Genomic DNA, 17,084 nt, shown 5'->3' with positions numbered 1-17,084 from the left:
AAGATCTGAAAGACGGAGGTTGATGGTAAGCCATCTGCCGCAATGCCGCTAAGATATCAACTCGGTTATGGTAGCAGAAATGAATTGTCAATTTTTCACGTCAATCTTCTATTGGACAGGTATAGAAAAGAAAAGGATTCATTCAAACCTAATTCCTACTTTTATAGCACATCAAAAGTTATAGTGAAATTGCTGCTATAATACGTTTATCACAATGAAAATTTGATCTGTCTGTACTTAGTAACTGCGTTTTATTGCTTTTGATGCGAATGCTATATCTGAGAAGCTTACATCAACTTCCAAAATGTTATTCATTATTGCCAATGGTGAATTGCCAATTGGCATAATTCTTGACGTTCAGATATCTAAGTACTATTATGCTCTGTCCGAATTATGTTTGAATCATATTGATTCCGCTATTTTACAATCTGTCACGGTCCATTTAGATTGCCAAGCAATAAAAGAAAGTGCGTCCTTAATGTTTCTCAATAGACACTAAAAGATAAGAATACCCTCAGTTGTCCCAGTATTGCATACCTGTGCAATTGTCCTTGTGGACGTATCATAGATAGACACGCAGAAAACGATCTTTTCTGACGCAGCAAAATTGGATAAGCCAGCGGAGGTAGCTACGTGCACGCCACATAGCTGCTTTACAAGCCATGTCGTCATGGTCTAATTCTTCGTGATTCCAATATACTCGTAAGAGTCGTTGGGTATTTATAGTTGGCATCTAAACAATGTTGCTTTTTTCCTTCCTTTATTATATTATTTTTGAAATAGATTAGTTAAGCTGAAATAAATCAAATTAAGGACGGAAGCAGCATAGTCTAGGTGCCTATACAAATTCCTCAACAAATAGATCAAAATTAACAAAACTAATTCATAGAATAGCATGTGTTGGTAAAAGTCATTATGAATTAAGGACAAAAGTTTACGTCCAACACAAGAATGAATTGGGACTTACCCAAATTTTCGGCTGACTCCGTCAACCTTGTTCACGGAATGGACCCCACGAAAATTTGTACCAATTCATTCTTGTGTTGGACGTGAAGTTTAGTCCTTGATTCATAATCTATAAAATATTTTCTTTCTTTTTTCCACGCGTTCCAGTATTGCAGCAAGTTACAGGATCGGTCAGATGACGTAACTGATTGCTCCAAACTGCAGAATCTAGTTCATCAGAAAAAGGGTCGATGAAAATACAAGATTCATAACAAAATTCGTTGGTATCGAGAATCATATTTGTAACCGTCCCCATTTAACATTTATAACATCGGGTGATCGAAGGAGAATGAAGTCACCACCCCTTTAGTATTAATAGTTGTACAGCCATTGATTCGGTCAGAGAAGCTGGCGAAATATGTTTCAATTGCCCGTGACAAGAACAAGGTGATGTATCAAATACATACACGCGGCATTTCATACATCTTGGAAACGCGGAAAAGTCATATTTCTAATGGCTTTAGATAAACCCTTAATCATCAAAAATACTTGTACCTATATTTACAATATTACTAAGAAGCGAGAAGAGACCAAATTAACGTAATCATTAGACTAGTGCAAGCTTGTATTTGTATGTATATATGTGTGTATTTGCAAACTGTGATGTTTTCTGTTGTGACCTGTACTAAACCCAGTTGGGTATGTGTGTGTAATAAATGTCTTCATTCATTCTTCTTCTTCTTCTTCTTTATTCCTCCCTTAGGAGAGCATTCATTTATTCATTCATTCATTCATTCATTCATTCATTCATTAATGGTGGATTATGGCAACTCATCAAAAAAAATGAGATATAGAATTCCAGTGCAATAATCAGTTTGTGGCTACCCCGACACCCCGACAAAAAGATATCTTCTTTTAAAAAGTACATGACAACTCCCCGATCTGGCATATAAAAGAGTTCCTTGAATTAAAGGATTAGGACTTTGGCCCCCTGACAAGAGACAAGAGGAAATAGAATTCCAATGCCAGTATGAATCCGTGGCTACCCATACAGACCATGAAAGGTGTCCTCCCTGGCTTATCAAGGACAGGACTCCTCGATCCCCTGAATTAAATCATTAGGACGTTGGCACACTACCAAGAGACAAGAAGAAATAGAAGGACAAGGACAGGTCGACTGATTTCCATGAATTGAATGATTAGGACTTTAGCCCCCTGACAAGAGACAAGAAGAAAAAGAACTCCAATGCCAGTATAATTCTGTGGCTACCCCGACAGACTATGAAAGATGTCCACCCTAGCTTATCAAGGACAGGAGGACTCCTCGATCTGGCATATAAATGAATCCCCCGAATTCCATGAACCTGAACTTGTGACGAACGGCGGCACTGTCTCGGTACCAGATAAGGTTATCTGCTAAAACGATCCCCTGCCTACAGACACTTGGTGAAGCATTCAGCATCCGGCCATTTACCATTTCAAGTTATCTATCTTTGAGCAGACACTTGCTGGAGAAGCCACGTAAAGCCCCTGATTAATGTCCACTACGTCATATGCAAAGTGGATAAGATCTCAAAAAGAGCCAGAGGTTGGGTATTAGGTTTGTCCAATACAAAGAGTGATTGAAGAAACCCAATCATTATGATAATTACAAATTGATGTAAGTATTCACGGAGAGCCAGACGCTTTAGACAGCTTTTTTTTCTTCCTTTCATCAGTTTACAGTGAAGACGTCTCTGAGGACAGGTGGAACTAGTAGAAGTAGTGAAAAGGTGATAGCCACCTGTTATGTGAGTCTCCCATAAATGTGGTAAATCCAAATGAATCGATAGATAAATCAGAGTATTTTTTCTACCTGTTCCTAACACTAGTTCTACCTCTTCCCCTTTTGCTCATTCACAGTTCACTTATGGAAGACAACGCATGCTAGCTAAAACGTTTGACCCTGTTATAGACTTAATCCAGTTGTTTGATTATGTATGGTGCATCATACGTAATGATACATCATGAACATGAACGTCCAATCTTCATTGGGAAATACACTTAACATGACTTTCCTGATCCTTACTTCGCCCAGTTGCAAAAATAGGTACCTGACTTCGATTGAGGAGGTAATAGGCGGTTGAAGGAGAGATGCCCTGGACACTGTGTATAACAACCCACAAGCCAAGCCACTAAGGCCTCAAAAAAGCTTTGGGACTATCTTAACCTTTTATTTATTTATTTGTTTGGCTGCATACGTGGTACAACAGCCAAGGTTCCCCGACTAGCAGTGGCTATTGTAAGGGGCTAACCTTGCTGCACAATACATATATAATAGGATAAAATGGTCACATTATTTAACACGATAAAAAGGAGCATTACACAAACATCAAACTCTCACAAGTAATATACATTCTTTAAATAACATACTATTAAATCTAGAAAGGGAGTAAATTCACTATCTACCAACTGGTAGTGCAGTCTAGTTTTGAGTTGTAAAATGGGTGTACAGTATTTACCTTTACTTTAACCTTCCCTTCCCCAGTTGATGACGTGCCAGCTCCAAAAGTCCTATTCATATTTTCAGAACTCATGCACCCATCCCCCTCGCACCACCTGACGTCACCAAATTCAACCATTCAATAGAGTAGCCGTCAGCACGGCACGAGTTTCAAACGATTGGAGAGCTCTAAACAAGTGAGAACTTGACGTCGGGGTATATGGCATATTAGGTTTTTCAATTTTAAGCTTAGGCTTCCTTTAACGAAGTATTCTCTTCCCCAGTTGATGACGTGCGGCTGCGGTGGGGGTTCCCGTTCATCTGGACCCAGGACGTCCCGGTGGTGACGGACGCCACCGCGCTCCACTCGCAGTTCAAGCTCACCGGCATCACCACCAAGGCTTACGTCAACTCCTTCCTTCCTAACGCCAAAGGTACGAACGTGATTCATAAGAATTATAATAACAAGTGAAACTCGCAGTTCAAACTCACCGGCATCACCACCAAGGCTTACGTCGACTCCTTCCTTCCTAACGCCAAAGGTACAAACGTGATTCATAAGAATTATGATAACAACTGAAACTCGCAGTTCAAACTCACCGGCATCGCCACCAACGCTTACGTCAACTCCTTCCTTCCTAACGCCAAAGGTACGAACATTATTCATAAGAATTATAATAACAACTGAAACTTGAAATTTAAACTCACCGGCATAACCACCAAGGGTAACGTCAACTCCTTCCTTCCTAACGCCAAAGGTACGAACGTGATTCATGAGAATTATAATGAATGAATGAATGAATGAAAGACCTTTATTGTACATTTATTGTACATTTATGCTTAAACGAGCTAAGAACAGGTCATAATAACAACTGAAACTTGCAATTCAAGCTCACCGGCATTACTACCAAGGCTTACGTCAACTCCTTCCTTCCTAACGCCAAAGGTACGAACGTGATTAGTAACAACTGAAACTTGCAATTCAAGCTCACCGGCATCACCACCTAGGCTTACGTCAACTCCTTCCTTCCTAAAGCAAAATGTACGATCGTGATTCATAAGAATTATAATAACAACTGAAACGTGCAACTCAAACTCACCGGCATCACCACTAAGGTTTACGTCAACTCCTTCCTTCCTAACGCCAAAGGTCCGAGCGTGATTTATAATACCAACTGGAACTTCAGCACCAAGGGCACACCTCATATCTATATTGGCTCCATACTGAAACATGAATAGCCGAACCAGCCTATCCATATGCAGATTTATTAATGTGACACTCAAAAGAATAGTACGGTCACTCCTCACGAGAGCTCAAACGCATAGCAGAATATAACTATACACCAATACACTACCCACTCTCCTTGCACTGGACTCCTTGTACACTGCAACTCGTGGTACATGTATGTACTAGCTCTTGTTGTCTACGGATGAGTAGGCAATATCAGACTATTGGCTGTCAGTTATCATATGAGAATACAGTCTAATTCTTTGCATTCTTCACCTTGTGCTCTTCGCCCCTATCGAGGCATAGGCTATCAGAGATGGTTCTCTACTAGATCTTCTTCCAGCTTTTCTTCTTCTTCTTATGTCATCCCAGGCAGCTCCCGTCTCGTCTCCTGTGTTCCTACCCCAGACGTTTTAGTATGATATTTAGTAATGCACTAAATCATGTGGCCGATGGTAGCATAATGAAATATTGCATACCTTTTGCCATTCACTCCAGGAAAAGGCTGTACGTACGCGGCGAGCACGTGTGGTTTTGAGGGTGCTGACGACTGCCTGACGGACACCCAGCACTGTGAGGACGCCGTGGGCACACGGGAGTGTGACGGCTGTCAGTACTTCACTGGCAACTGTCAGAACCGCAGTAGGGACTGTGGTCTACTGGAGACAGGTAAAAAAACAAGTATAGTTGTATTGAAGTCTATTGGGTGGCTAGAATAAGGTTAAGAAAGCATATGAGACAGGGGATGGGCTTAAATATGTCTCCCATACAAACAGACTACTAAGAGGTACCCATGAAGAGGGCCACCTGAAACTAGAGTCAGTTGGTGATATTGCTTATAATCGACAAGCCTGGGGATACGTGTGGTCGATTCCTTCACAGCCGCTGGATGACGAAGACAGATCTTGATGTTTGCGGTTTTCAAGTTCAGCAATTTTTGTTTACGACGTTAGGTCGATGAAGGTTAGACATCCAGGTAATACGATGTGAAAGAAAACAGTTACTCAAGCAACTGGGTAGATTTGGAAATAGCATCCACTACCTTTCGTCAGTGACTGTCTTCGTTTACGACGTTTTCCATAACCTCTGCACCTTCAGCATTACTTATGGCTATTGTATGCTGTCTATCAGGTGACAAGAACACCTTCACAACCTTGGAGATCCAGCTGCACCTGTCCAGACGTCTTGCCTACCACCTGCTGCAGATGTACATCCCCTCCACCTCCATCGTCATCATGTCCTGGGTCTCCTTCTGGATCGATATCGCTGCGGTCCCCGCCCGGGTATGCCTCGGCGTCACCACCGTCCTGACAATGACGGCGCAGAGCGGTCGCACTTTCGCCATGCCCGAGGTGTCGTACGTTCGCGCCATTGACGTCTGGATCGTCGTCTGTCAGCTCTTCGTCTTCTCCGCGCTCATCGAGTATGCCGTCGTCAACTTCGTCTACAGATTCGGTGGGCTCGTGGTCCGCAAACTCTCCAACGCCAAAGCACAGGTACTTCCAGCAAGTTTTTTTTTTAATTTTTCAAACGCAGTCCACTGTATTTTGTTATATCCTAGCTCCTCCTTTACAAGCTCTCGTTAGATTCTGTGGTTTGCAAACTCTCCGACGCCAAAGCACATTTACTTCCGGCAAGTTGTTTTTTTCAACTCCCGTCCACTGTGCTTTGTGTTTAAAGTTATCCTAGGTCCTCCTGTGTATAACTATAAGCTCTCCTTAGATTCTGTGGTCCGGAAACTCTCCAGCGCCAAAGCACAGGTACTTCCGACAAGTTTTTCTTTTCTTTCAAACATATGTAGTACACTGTATTTAGTGTATACGGCTGTCCTACATCCTAATACAAGTTTGATTAGAAGCCAGACCATTAAATCAGTGTGGCCTAAACTTGACATGAACAATGTCCTACATCCTAATACAAGTTTGATTAGAAGCCAAACAATTGAATCAGTGTGCCCTAAACTTGACATGAAAAATTGACGATCCTCCCCACTTTTCCAGGACCATGGTACAGATGACGTAACCGCCGTTAAGATCCAGCAACTGAAGAATCCGGGAGACAAAGGCAAGCGGAAGGCGCAGGCCATAGACAATGCCTGCCGGGTCATCTTTCCGTCGTCCTTCATCGTCTTCAACATGGTGTACTGGGCCGTGTACCTGCTGTAAGACTCCTCAAGAAATACGAGATATTAAACCCGGAAGTTACGCTGCGGTACCGTATTAAACCGCTAGGGGACCCAAAATCTAATCATTTCCAGGTCTCATCAAGACCTACCCACCTACCAATATCAAGACAATCCATCCAAGCCATCTTGAGGTATGCTGTTCAATCACAAACACACACAAAAAACGCTACCCAAAACATAATCTTCTCGGCGAAGACAATAAGATATTTTAACATAGAGAACCAGATTAGTACTCAAGACAGAAGATGAAGTTTGAGTTTCTTTCAGAAGACATCCACTTTCTTTCTTCAGCTCTGAAAGGGGTCTGCGAGAGACAAAGGGACTTGTCAATACGAGACAAGCTACATGTATATGACTTAGCAACCGAACTTAAAAAGCTGCCCAGCAAGTTATTCGGTGGCAAAAGCTATCTTATGTACAACAAGTTATCTGCCACCGAACAGGAAATATCAAAACCGGAGGTTCTGCTGCAGTACCATAGAAAGCCACTTGTCCTTTTCCCCCCGACACCTACCCACATACCGATTATCACAGGGATCCATCTAAAACTTCTGGAGTTATGCTGTTCACACACGCACTCGCACACCTGAACACATAACCTTCTTGGCAAAGGTGATGACAGTAAGTCTTTATCTTTCAAGTGTGTGCAAAGGTTTCTATGTATGACCAATGAAGTGGTATGCAATGGGGTGATGTGGCAAAAAAAAAAAATTAGTATCTATAGACAACGGAACTATTAAAATGTTTGATGCTGCATTAAAACTTTCAATCTTGACAATCGAAAATACGGTTTCATTAAGGTAATGTTGAACACTTCTGTGTTAGCCTCCAAGGTGTTTAATTTCGAGGCTCCTAATGTATGTAGAATACTGACGAGAGACCACCAGTGTACATAATGCATGTAAGCTGTTATCAGTCAGGAAAAATTTTACATGTGATCCCATATAAGCTGTCCTGTCCCTTGTGTGATATCAGGTCTGGATAAAGACCATGCGATAAATCTTTCATCATACCTTACATCATTGTCTTGTGCTTGAAGGGGATAGAATTCTTGATGTCCACTTTATAAACTACCATTCAGGAAACATTCATACCTCATAAGTTTGTTTGAAGAGCACTATTGCCAAACATTCACTATTGGATATTTAGTCAAAATCATAACTAAATAATCAGGAGACAGAATTTGGCAGTGGACACAATATATACTGTAAAGTTCTCTTCTCGTTCCAATAACTATAATCATATTTCATGTAAGTACATGTATATAATGTCACTCATCCCTTGATAGTTCTTTTCTAGGTAGCTATCTACTGATTGATGGTAAGAAAACAACATATCAACAGAAGTAAACATAAGCTTGTAACATATGGAGCAAACAACTGTACAAAATAACTCTGAAGACTTCAGAATCTATAGATCTCTTGTCATACGTATAATATCTATCCTGGAAGTTAAGTTTGGATCTGCCCAGCATCAGAGTTAAGTACTGGGATCTCACATCAGTTTTCAATATGGTGTTCCAGACCTTTACTCTTGTAGGACATGTGGAGTACCTTTGTACAGTAGTGCTGAGGGACACACCTGATTATCTGTGGGAAAATAAATTATTATCAGCAGTGCTTCTACTCTACCCTCTACCCTACTCTATTCTATGTCTACAAATTCTATTAACCACAGTAACCAAACATTTAAAGCTACTATACTACACACATATCACCAAAATGTGGTGGAAGCATTTTTTTTTGTATTTAAAGGTATAAAATGCTATCCTCAGCATCTCTCTATGAGGTTCATGGCATCACGTATCTTGTTATACATGTCTGCTTGAGATGGCCAGCAGACATTCTGCAAAATAGAGTCGTTCATCTTTGCAATTTCGTACAAAACTACAACACAGTCATCTTCACTTAAGGTTAATGTAACAACAGTGCAGTTCCAAAAGGCATCCAGAGCCTCATGACCACATAGATGTACATGTATGTATGCCACCCTCCTTTCCTACATTTGTACATTTTAACCTTCTCCCTGCTGCCTAACCTGCACCTTATAACCAATACAAATTTGGTGCAAAAAGGCTATCTTAGCACGGCGAGGGTTAAGTAGGACAGGTCACCAGAACTGACCCTTTCATTACCGGGGATTTTATTGTTCCAGAAGTTGGTATGACCTGGCATCAATTCAATTCTTCTTAAGATTGGAACAGGTCAGGCACTGTGGCTCTGGTCATGGTGTCTGTCACAACACATGTACAGGCAGGATAATGAGAATGCTTAACAATAATGTACAATAAACAAATGCTTTGAATAAGGCCTTTTTTTAAAACAAGTTGCAATACTTAATTGATGTCTTTATGTTGACTACAGCACAATTCACCCAACCAGTAAGGTTGCCTGCGCATCTGTAAATATTAATCTTCTGATGCTAACACAATGCTCCTGAGGGCATGGCAGGAGTGCCGATATTCTCCTAGATATATCATCTCACATTTTACTGATACTGTCATCGCAAGGATAGAAAGACATTAATAAGGATTAGGGTTGACACAGGAGGCTCAACTTGCTAGGATGGAACACTGCAAGTTCTCACCCAGAGTGTGACCTGTTGATCCCAATTTTCGTCTAGCATGTTTGAATTTTTATTGGTTGGCTTAAAATTGCCCAAGCAGGGAAACACAGGTCAAAGTCACCCACAAAGGGCCAAGTGTCCATGTCACACACATCAATTTCTAAGTTCTATATTCGTACACAAATCACATCTCGGCCTTCTAATGTAAACCCACAGGCCAGAAAGAGCTGGAGATCTGCCAGAAAACCTCAACGTCTTAAGTGTAAGCACGTCTAAACCTTGCACATGGGGGGAAAATGATGTCAAAACAGGTAGTTAAATCTTGCTAACCTGTTCTTTATTCAAAATCTACCTTGGTTGGTGGATAACCCTTGAACACTGGGGAGAAATTATGTTATAACAGGTGGTTGAATCTTGTTAACTTATTCTTCATTTGAAGGCTGCCTTGGTTGGAGGATAACCCTTGCACAACGGGGAAAAATGATGTTAAAATGGGTGGCGAAAATGTTGTGAACTCGTTCATTGCAACTCTACCTTGGTTGGTGGACAGTGATTTTGAAAAGGCAGGCATATGCTATCTAGGGTGGCACCGAGATCTACATTCTCCAGTGTCCACACAACAAAGAAAGATTGAAGGGGACATCACTCACTCTAACATGAAAAAATGTCTTTTGTTATGCTGGACAATATGAAGAGTTTGATGAACTGAAAAGCCAATTTTTTCCATTGATTTCTGCCTCCAAGTTATTGCCATCCGTAACACACTTCTGCTGGGTCTAAGCGATAAATCATCTGTTTTGTGAGCACTGTTGATAGAATGAGCACAAGCTGGACTGTCAGGATTAACTATCTGCCATGTGACCCCTGGCTAAGATCTTAGTGACATTATTGATGGAACTGGGATAATATGGGACATACAGGTCTCCAGGACCTATAAAAAGAAGACACAACCTTTTGGAAAGGCCACAGATCTAGAAGTAAATTTCCTTGCTTGTAACTTATTTGCATCAACTTGTGCAATATCCTAGTTGGTGGAGTGTGCATAATGTGCCAGTATACAGGTCTAGCTCATAGGTTGCATCATAACATAGCAACTCATAGCTAATGCAGTACAGGTAAGACTGTTTAGGTACATACATGTAATCATGTATTCGGACCTGTACCTAAACAATTTTAGCCAGTACACACAGAGGTATAGTGTTATACTTATAGTGTGCCTGTACACACACAGGTATATCGTACCAGTATACAGCTAATTAGCTTGTATTACGTACACAGCTGATAAGTAGTATTACTCAAGCAACTCATATCAAAAGTCACAGATTACATCATCACAGTAACCTCTCACTGCACACATGGTAAGGAGGGCAGGCCTGACGGCCTAACGTAAGAGGCAGGACTGTGGGAGAACCTGAGGAGCACGTCCCGGCTGTACCTCTTCACTGGACCCTCCCACTTCACCTCACTCTGATCAGGGTGGTGGTCTGGGGTAGAACAGACAAGAACCTGCAGTTAGTAGTGCAGCTATATTAGGCTACACCAAGTAATTTTTATGGATGACGTCCTTTGGGGACCCTAAATCTAATGCGAGAGCGCAAAAAAAACACAAGACGGGCTGGAAAAAAACAAGATGCCTAAATTTGAAATAAAATAGTCGACGACACATGTTAGGACACAGATTGAATGAGAGAACACAGTGTAACAACTAACAATTCTTTTATTCATCATGAAAACAGCAATAATTTGAATACATCAGTTGAAGTTGAACAGCAGTTGTTGTCCTGTCCTGTTTCTTTCCATATCCCATTGATTTAGCAGGCCTGCAGAAACATATTATGTCAAAAAGGAACTCTTTGGTCATAGTTACAGGAAGCGGAATTTCTCGTGTTTTTTTTCTGGGAACAGACCAAAATCAATGCGCGCGCGGACGTCATCCATAAAAATTACTTGGTGCAGGTTACCAGTAAAACAGACATTTAACTGCATGATATGTGAACAAAGCAACTATCGTAGACAGAGTGAAACTTGTTGTCACCGAGTACAGTAGGGACAACCTTGCTACAAATCTTTTAACCATGCTTGCAGCTAGATATGAAAACGTTAGGTGTGACAGGACGTTCAGTGTTATATAACCAGCTGCTGCCATGCCGTGTGCCTGTGAAGCCTGTGTGTTATACTGGCAATACAAATGCAGAAAGCTGTACTTCAAAAATGTGCAACAAGGATGCAAAACGGGGTAACAGCAAGTATCTGCGTACCTCTTTGTTCTCTTTTCAATGCCTCTTTTGAACTGAGGAAGAGGTTAATAAAATCAGTCAGAACAGCTGGAATCTATCAGCTCTCATGTCAATGATCTTAAAAGACATGATAAAAGGTGAGCTTTAACAAATAAATGGCACATGATTATAAAAATTGCACCTTGAAATTACTTATCAGAAACAAACTTAAAAGCAATCTAATCCCGGGTTGTGCCCAGAGACATGTCCGAACTTGCGCCCCGACGTTGTGCCCTTGGGAAAGGCACTTATCACGACTTTCCTCACTTCACTCAAGTGTAAATGAGTACCTAGCTCATCTTGGGTTAGGGACGTCCCTCGGATAGGACGTTAAATAGTCCCATGTTTGGGGAGAGCCACACCCCGCGCACGTTAAAGAACCCACCACACCTTTCGAAAAAGAGTAGGGGCATGCCCCGGTGTGCGATGGTCCAAATCTTACAGTCTGGTCTGGGATGACATCTTGAAAAGGTGATAGTTTACCTGTTATGTCAATCCTTACATAAAAATGTGGTAAATCGAAATAAATAAAAAAATAAATAAAAAACATACCCTGCTAGTGCTACTGAAACAGCAACTGCGACACTAGGTACTACAACATGTACAAGGTGAACAACAACTGTCATGGTGCACAAACATACCGTAGTACAGTTTTGCCGTCTGGGCGAACAGAAAGCGGCGCTGCTCCGGCCCCATGATCTTGTGGGGAGCCTGTCCATTACTCCCACCCCAGGCCCGGTCCAGGACAGTCTGGTGGTACAGCGGGTTGATGGGCTGTCTGATGGTGTTCACCAGGAACCGGGGCAGCTTGAAGAACTGTGGTCTTGCAGCTGTGGAAAAGTTCGAGAAAGTTTTAGAGAACTAACATGCCATAAAAACCATCACCGAAAAGAAACTTATTTTTGAAATCTTTTTTTATTGCAAAGGAAGTTACACAAAGAAACATATTTAGTTATAAAGCTATCTTCTTGGTACATGGCATTGTGGAAAAGCTTAAAACTATTTTCCAAGACAAGTTTGACTCAAGAAATTTCCAGCCTACCAACTTTGACTTGTCATCAAATTCTGAAATGTCAGGAGTTCTGAATAGTTGTTTATGTTGAAAAAAACTCTCAAACCTCTGCATTGTTGTTGGCACGCACTAAAAAGGCCTGCCCCAAAAAATAACTTAACATAAAACTACCAACATATGAAAATGTACCCAGTAGTGTTCTTGGGGACACTGGCTTCTCTGCACTGGTTGCCTCTGTACTTCTGACACCCTGTTTCTCCTCATCTATTCTGCTGGAAGAGCTGACATCCACTGCTGCAGCCTTCTCACAGCTGACCTGCACACTCGTCGGAGAACACCTGCTGTCGACGTCCACAACATCTTCAACCACTGTGCTGCAGCTGCAGATGTCTCCTGTCGTCTCTGTCACATCGGTTTTGTTGTTGTTGTTGTTATTATTGTTGTTTACAGTGTCCTCACAGGTACTGCTGCCGTTGTTGTTCTCTTCACCTGAAATGACCAAAACGAACGGACACAGACCATAAACCAGCTTCTGCTCTACTAATATGTTCTGCACGATGTATAGGTAATGATGTATGTTGATAGAGTTATTAGGACTTAATGATCTAATCTGTACTTCTGTTATATTCCTGCTTTTATCTCTTCCCTTCTGACCTGAATGAAAAGGGGCCTGCATGCCGATTTCAGCTTTCATGAATAAACTACGACCCCATACCTCCAATGAAGTTCCGCTGCAGTACCACAGTAAGCCACTAGGGGGCCCAAAATCTAATACTTTGAGGTCTCCAGAAGACCTACCCATGTACAAAGTATGAAGACAATCCATCCAGGCATTCTCGAGATATCGTGTTCACACACACGTACACACACACACACACACACACACACACACACACACACACACAGACGAACGCTGACGAAAACACAACCTTCTCGGAGACGGTAACAAATGCCGATTTGAGCTTTCATGAATCAAACAAACAAAGGTTCAAACAAACCTGTGTCACTTTCCTCCTTGATGGTCACCAGGCCTGTGTGGCTTGGGCTGTAGACTTCCTCTTCAACGACCACATCTGGCGACTCGGGAGAGGCAGTCTGAGGACAGCAGTTCTCGCATAGGTCGTCCAGTAAGTCGTCCTCGTCGCTGTAGTAGATGTCATCTTCGTTCCACTCTCCTTCGAGGTGTGCTATGTGTTCAGGGAGACTCTCCTGGTACTTATCCGGCACAAGGCTAGCAGAGCTTGAATCAATGACGGGAGAGGAATCACGCTCCTGAGAAGCAGAGTCGTGATTCTGCGAGTCATCGCCATCCACAAAGGAGGGAGCTAGCTCCGAGAAAAAGGCAGTTTCTCCGACGACTACGTTGTCCGAGAGCTCCATTGGTGACCTGGTGTTCTCATCCACCCACCCAGCCCACATGGTTTCACTGGTCTTCTTCTCTGTGTCGTTGTCTTTTACACCATTTGACAGCGGAGTTGTGAGTTGGGATGTGTCGCCGACTTTTCCACTGAAGGAGTTTAGATTGTCCTCATGTTTAGAACTGTCCACAGTGTTGGCAAAGCTACTGCTACCTTTAGGGGAAGGAGTTCTCTCTTTGTTGATTGTCTCACAGCTAGATTTCTCCGTGAAGGTTTGTGATGTGTCACTACTCTGGTGAACCACTGACTTGGGGATCGGTACTGTGCCACCACTGAAGTAGGTTACATTGTCAGGTTTACAAGTGTTCGCAGTGTTGTCATAGCTATTGTTAGAGGTGTTGGATGGTATTCTGTCTCTGTGTACAACCTCACTACTAGTACTACTACAGTAGTAACTGTTCTGTTTCTCTGGGGGGGATGGGACATTTTGCTTTGTCTTCTTTGTTTTGATTTTCCCACAGGGCACCCCCTGTTGGTGGTCGAACCCCACGTTCGGTTCCTTCACCGCGGCGAGCCTGTTTACTTCGCTGGCCAAGGTCTTGTGTGCACGCCACACAAACAGGTCTGAGTTGTCGTCAATGTCATCCCAGTCCTGTAGTAAAGGCAGAGAACAAGAACTAAGTTGAGTACCTAACCATGTAAGGTTTTAAATCCCTGAAGACGAACTATAAATTTACAATAACAGTATTGGCAACAGTCTGTTATAGCCACTAAAATCGAAGTAGACATGTACAGCTACAAAACAGATCAATTAAGTCCAGTAAAACAATAAAAATGGAATACATGGACACACATAAACAAAAAAGGATACAAATTCAAAAACTATTCAAGCTATACAATTACGATATTTGCTACAGTTACAGTATCTGATACAGTCATCAGCACATTTCATTTCATGGTTGTGGTTGAAGGTATTCTCACCAAGTCATCATGAACACGTGTGACCGTGGGAGTGTAGACAGGGACAGGCTCAGGTGCGGGTCTGGCAGGGACGATGCTCTGCTTGGGTCTGTGGCTGAACACCAATGTTGTTGTCGTTTCCTCTCTCGCTGGCTTTTGAAAGGTGGTTATCTCTTCAGGGGAAGCAGCAGAAACTGAAACACAAAAACAAGTCAAACACAGTTCAATGTTAGATGCTTATGGCTGTGGCTGAACAAAAACGTTGTTGTTGTTTCTTCTCTCACTAGTTTTTGAAAGTTACTTTTTTCTTCAGGAGAAGCAGCAGACACTGAAACATAAAAACAAGTCAACACACAGTTCAATGCTCTGCTTATGGCTGTGGCTTAACACCAATGTTGTTGTTGTCGTTCCTTCTCTCACTGGTTTTTGAAAGGTGCTTTTTTCTTAAGGGGATGCAGCAGACACTGAAAAATATCATTTTCATGTCAAACACTGTTTACAAAATTACAAATTCTATCCAGCTGCTTATGTCACTGTTATAGAGTATATCTTATTACCTGGATGTCTAGCCTTCATCAACATGACAAACAATATCATTCCGGAATTAGTTAATACAGGAGACTGTTATTTTATTAAACATTCATAGGTTATTTCAGACGGCAATTTACACTATTGATTCACAGCGACCTGAATGGCTGGGGTACCCAAAGAGGGAACACAGGCAAACAAAGCAGGCAAACCATTTGCCTGTTGTATAGAGTTATTATCACAAGTAAGTGCCTCATACTTTTCAATACAATACAATATATTGTTTCTACTGTTCAACAGTGCAGAAATGGGGCAGCTTTCTTCTTGATGACAGTCTACAAGTATATGATTGCATTATAAATAAGGCCATTTCTTGGTGCCGCATGGCCTTCAGGAAATACTTTAGGAAATATTTACTGGGTTCTTACTTACACAACCAGAGGGATTCTATCTACTGACATTCCGGTAACCTTTCTTAACTCTTTCTGATGACTTTTCTTGCCACTGATACTTCAATGTAATGAAAGGCTTTACGAATGTATTTCCATTAAGAGTTTTATCAGGTTTATCAATCAATATACACATGTATACTGGGATCTTATCAAGGGATATTTGATATAAGGGATAAACTATAACTTGCTAACCTGATGGAATTCTTTACAGAAATACATAGCGTTACTTTGCAGGAAAGTCTTTCATCACATTGAAGTATCAGTGGCAAGAGAAGTCATTGGTGAGAGTTTACAGACTATAATCAATGGCTATCTCTGGGAACTATATATACCGGTAGTAAGATAAATGGGTTCTTAACTATGCAAACAAAGGATTTTGTATGCTGGCATTTTGGTACCCTTTTTGATTCATTCTTCAGGGCGTAATGAACTTAACCATTCCTCACGCGAGGTAGCTGAACGGTTGCTCAAACATCGGTGGACAAAAATCCCTTTAAAGGAACCCAGTAATGGCAGTATGTATTGACTTACCAACCAGATGAAATTACTTACAGACGTACGCTGTAATACATTTATAGGAAAACCTTTCATTACAATGAAGTATTAATGGCAAGAAAAGTCATCAGAGAGACTTTATAAACTAGTTGCATTGTGGATTTTCTGGCAGTGTCTCAAACCCAGCAAAATTGCACACTTTATCAGCATTATCTTGATCATGACATAAACATAGGATGACACACAAAAGGAGACTGCTGGAAAGCAATCTTTGATTTAGTGCTTCTTTCTCATACAAGGTGACATCCCAAGGTGTTGATTAAGACTTAAGGTCAAGGCCTAACTCAAGGCTACCTCATCAAAAATAACTACTGTGTCCACTTGGGAAATTTGGGAAATAAGAAGAAGAAAAAGGTTACTGTGGTTTAAGACCCTCACCAGTTGAACATCAGACAGACAAAGGGGCAGTCCATTTTACCATGGACCATTGACATGGAACTAACTCTCTGGAGTTACAAGGTGACATCCCAAAGTGTTCATTAAGACTTAAGTCAAGGCCTAACTCAAGGCTACCTTTATATCAGGAATAATTACTGCT

The 17,084-nt window shown here is 41.6% G+C and overlaps 2 protein-coding genes across 2 annotated transcripts in view; one reads left to right on the top strand and one right to left on the bottom strand.

Annotated features, from left to right (window-relative positions):
* Positions 1-8,792, top strand: part of LOC136438547 (glycine receptor subunit alpha-2-like) — a 34,531-nt gene extending 25,739 nt beyond the window's left edge. Inside the window, exons 5-8 of the mRNA XM_066433374.1 lie at positions 3,712-3,861; positions 5,154-5,324; positions 5,787-6,151; positions 6,656-8,792. Of these exons, the coding sequence (XP_066289471.1) occupies positions 3,712-3,861; positions 5,154-5,324; positions 5,787-6,151; positions 6,656-6,820 (851 nt within the window). The 3' untranslated portion in view covers positions 6,821-8,792. The remainder of the gene's footprint in view (positions 1-3,711; positions 3,862-5,153; positions 5,325-5,786; positions 6,152-6,655) is intronic.
* Positions 8,793-10,429: 1,637 nt separating this feature from the next.
* LOC136438788 (uncharacterized) lies at positions 10,430-14,495 on the bottom strand. Its single transcript, XM_066433733.1, has 4 exons — positions 13,692-14,495; positions 12,883-13,182; positions 12,323-12,511; positions 10,430-10,889 (listed from the first exon to the last, which is right to left on the bottom strand). Exons 1-4 carry the CDS (start codon positions 14,110-14,112, stop codon positions 10,750-10,752), a joined length of 1,050 nt encoding a protein of 349 aa, XP_066289830.1. The 5' UTR covers positions 14,113-14,495; the 3' UTR covers positions 10,430-10,749.
* Positions 14,496-17,084: the final 2,589 nt, after the last annotated feature.

The sequence above is a fragment of the Branchiostoma lanceolatum genome, chromosome 7, assembly GCF_035083965.1.
Source record: "Branchiostoma lanceolatum isolate klBraLanc5 chromosome 7, klBraLanc5.hap2, whole genome shotgun sequence".
Lineage (NCBI taxonomy): Eukaryota > Metazoa > Chordata > Leptocardii > Amphioxiformes > Branchiostomatidae > Branchiostoma > Branchiostoma lanceolatum.
This window is presented reverse-complemented; position numbering and strand designations above follow the sequence as displayed.

Excerpts from the sequence above, each read along its gene's own strand:
- LOC136438788 (XM_066433733.1), bottom strand. The coding sequence starts at position 14,112 with ATGTGGGCTGGGTGGGTGGATGAGAACACCAGGTCACCAATGGAGCTC. Across the intron at positions 13,183-13,691 it reads CAAGGAGGAAAGTGACACAG|GTGAAGAGAACAACAACGGC; the intron begins GTTTGTTTGAAC and ends TGGTCATTTCAG. Across the intron at positions 10,890-12,322 it reads GACGGCAAAACTGTACTACG|ACCACCACCCTGATCAGAGT; the intron begins GTATGTTTGTGC and ends GTTCTACCCCAG.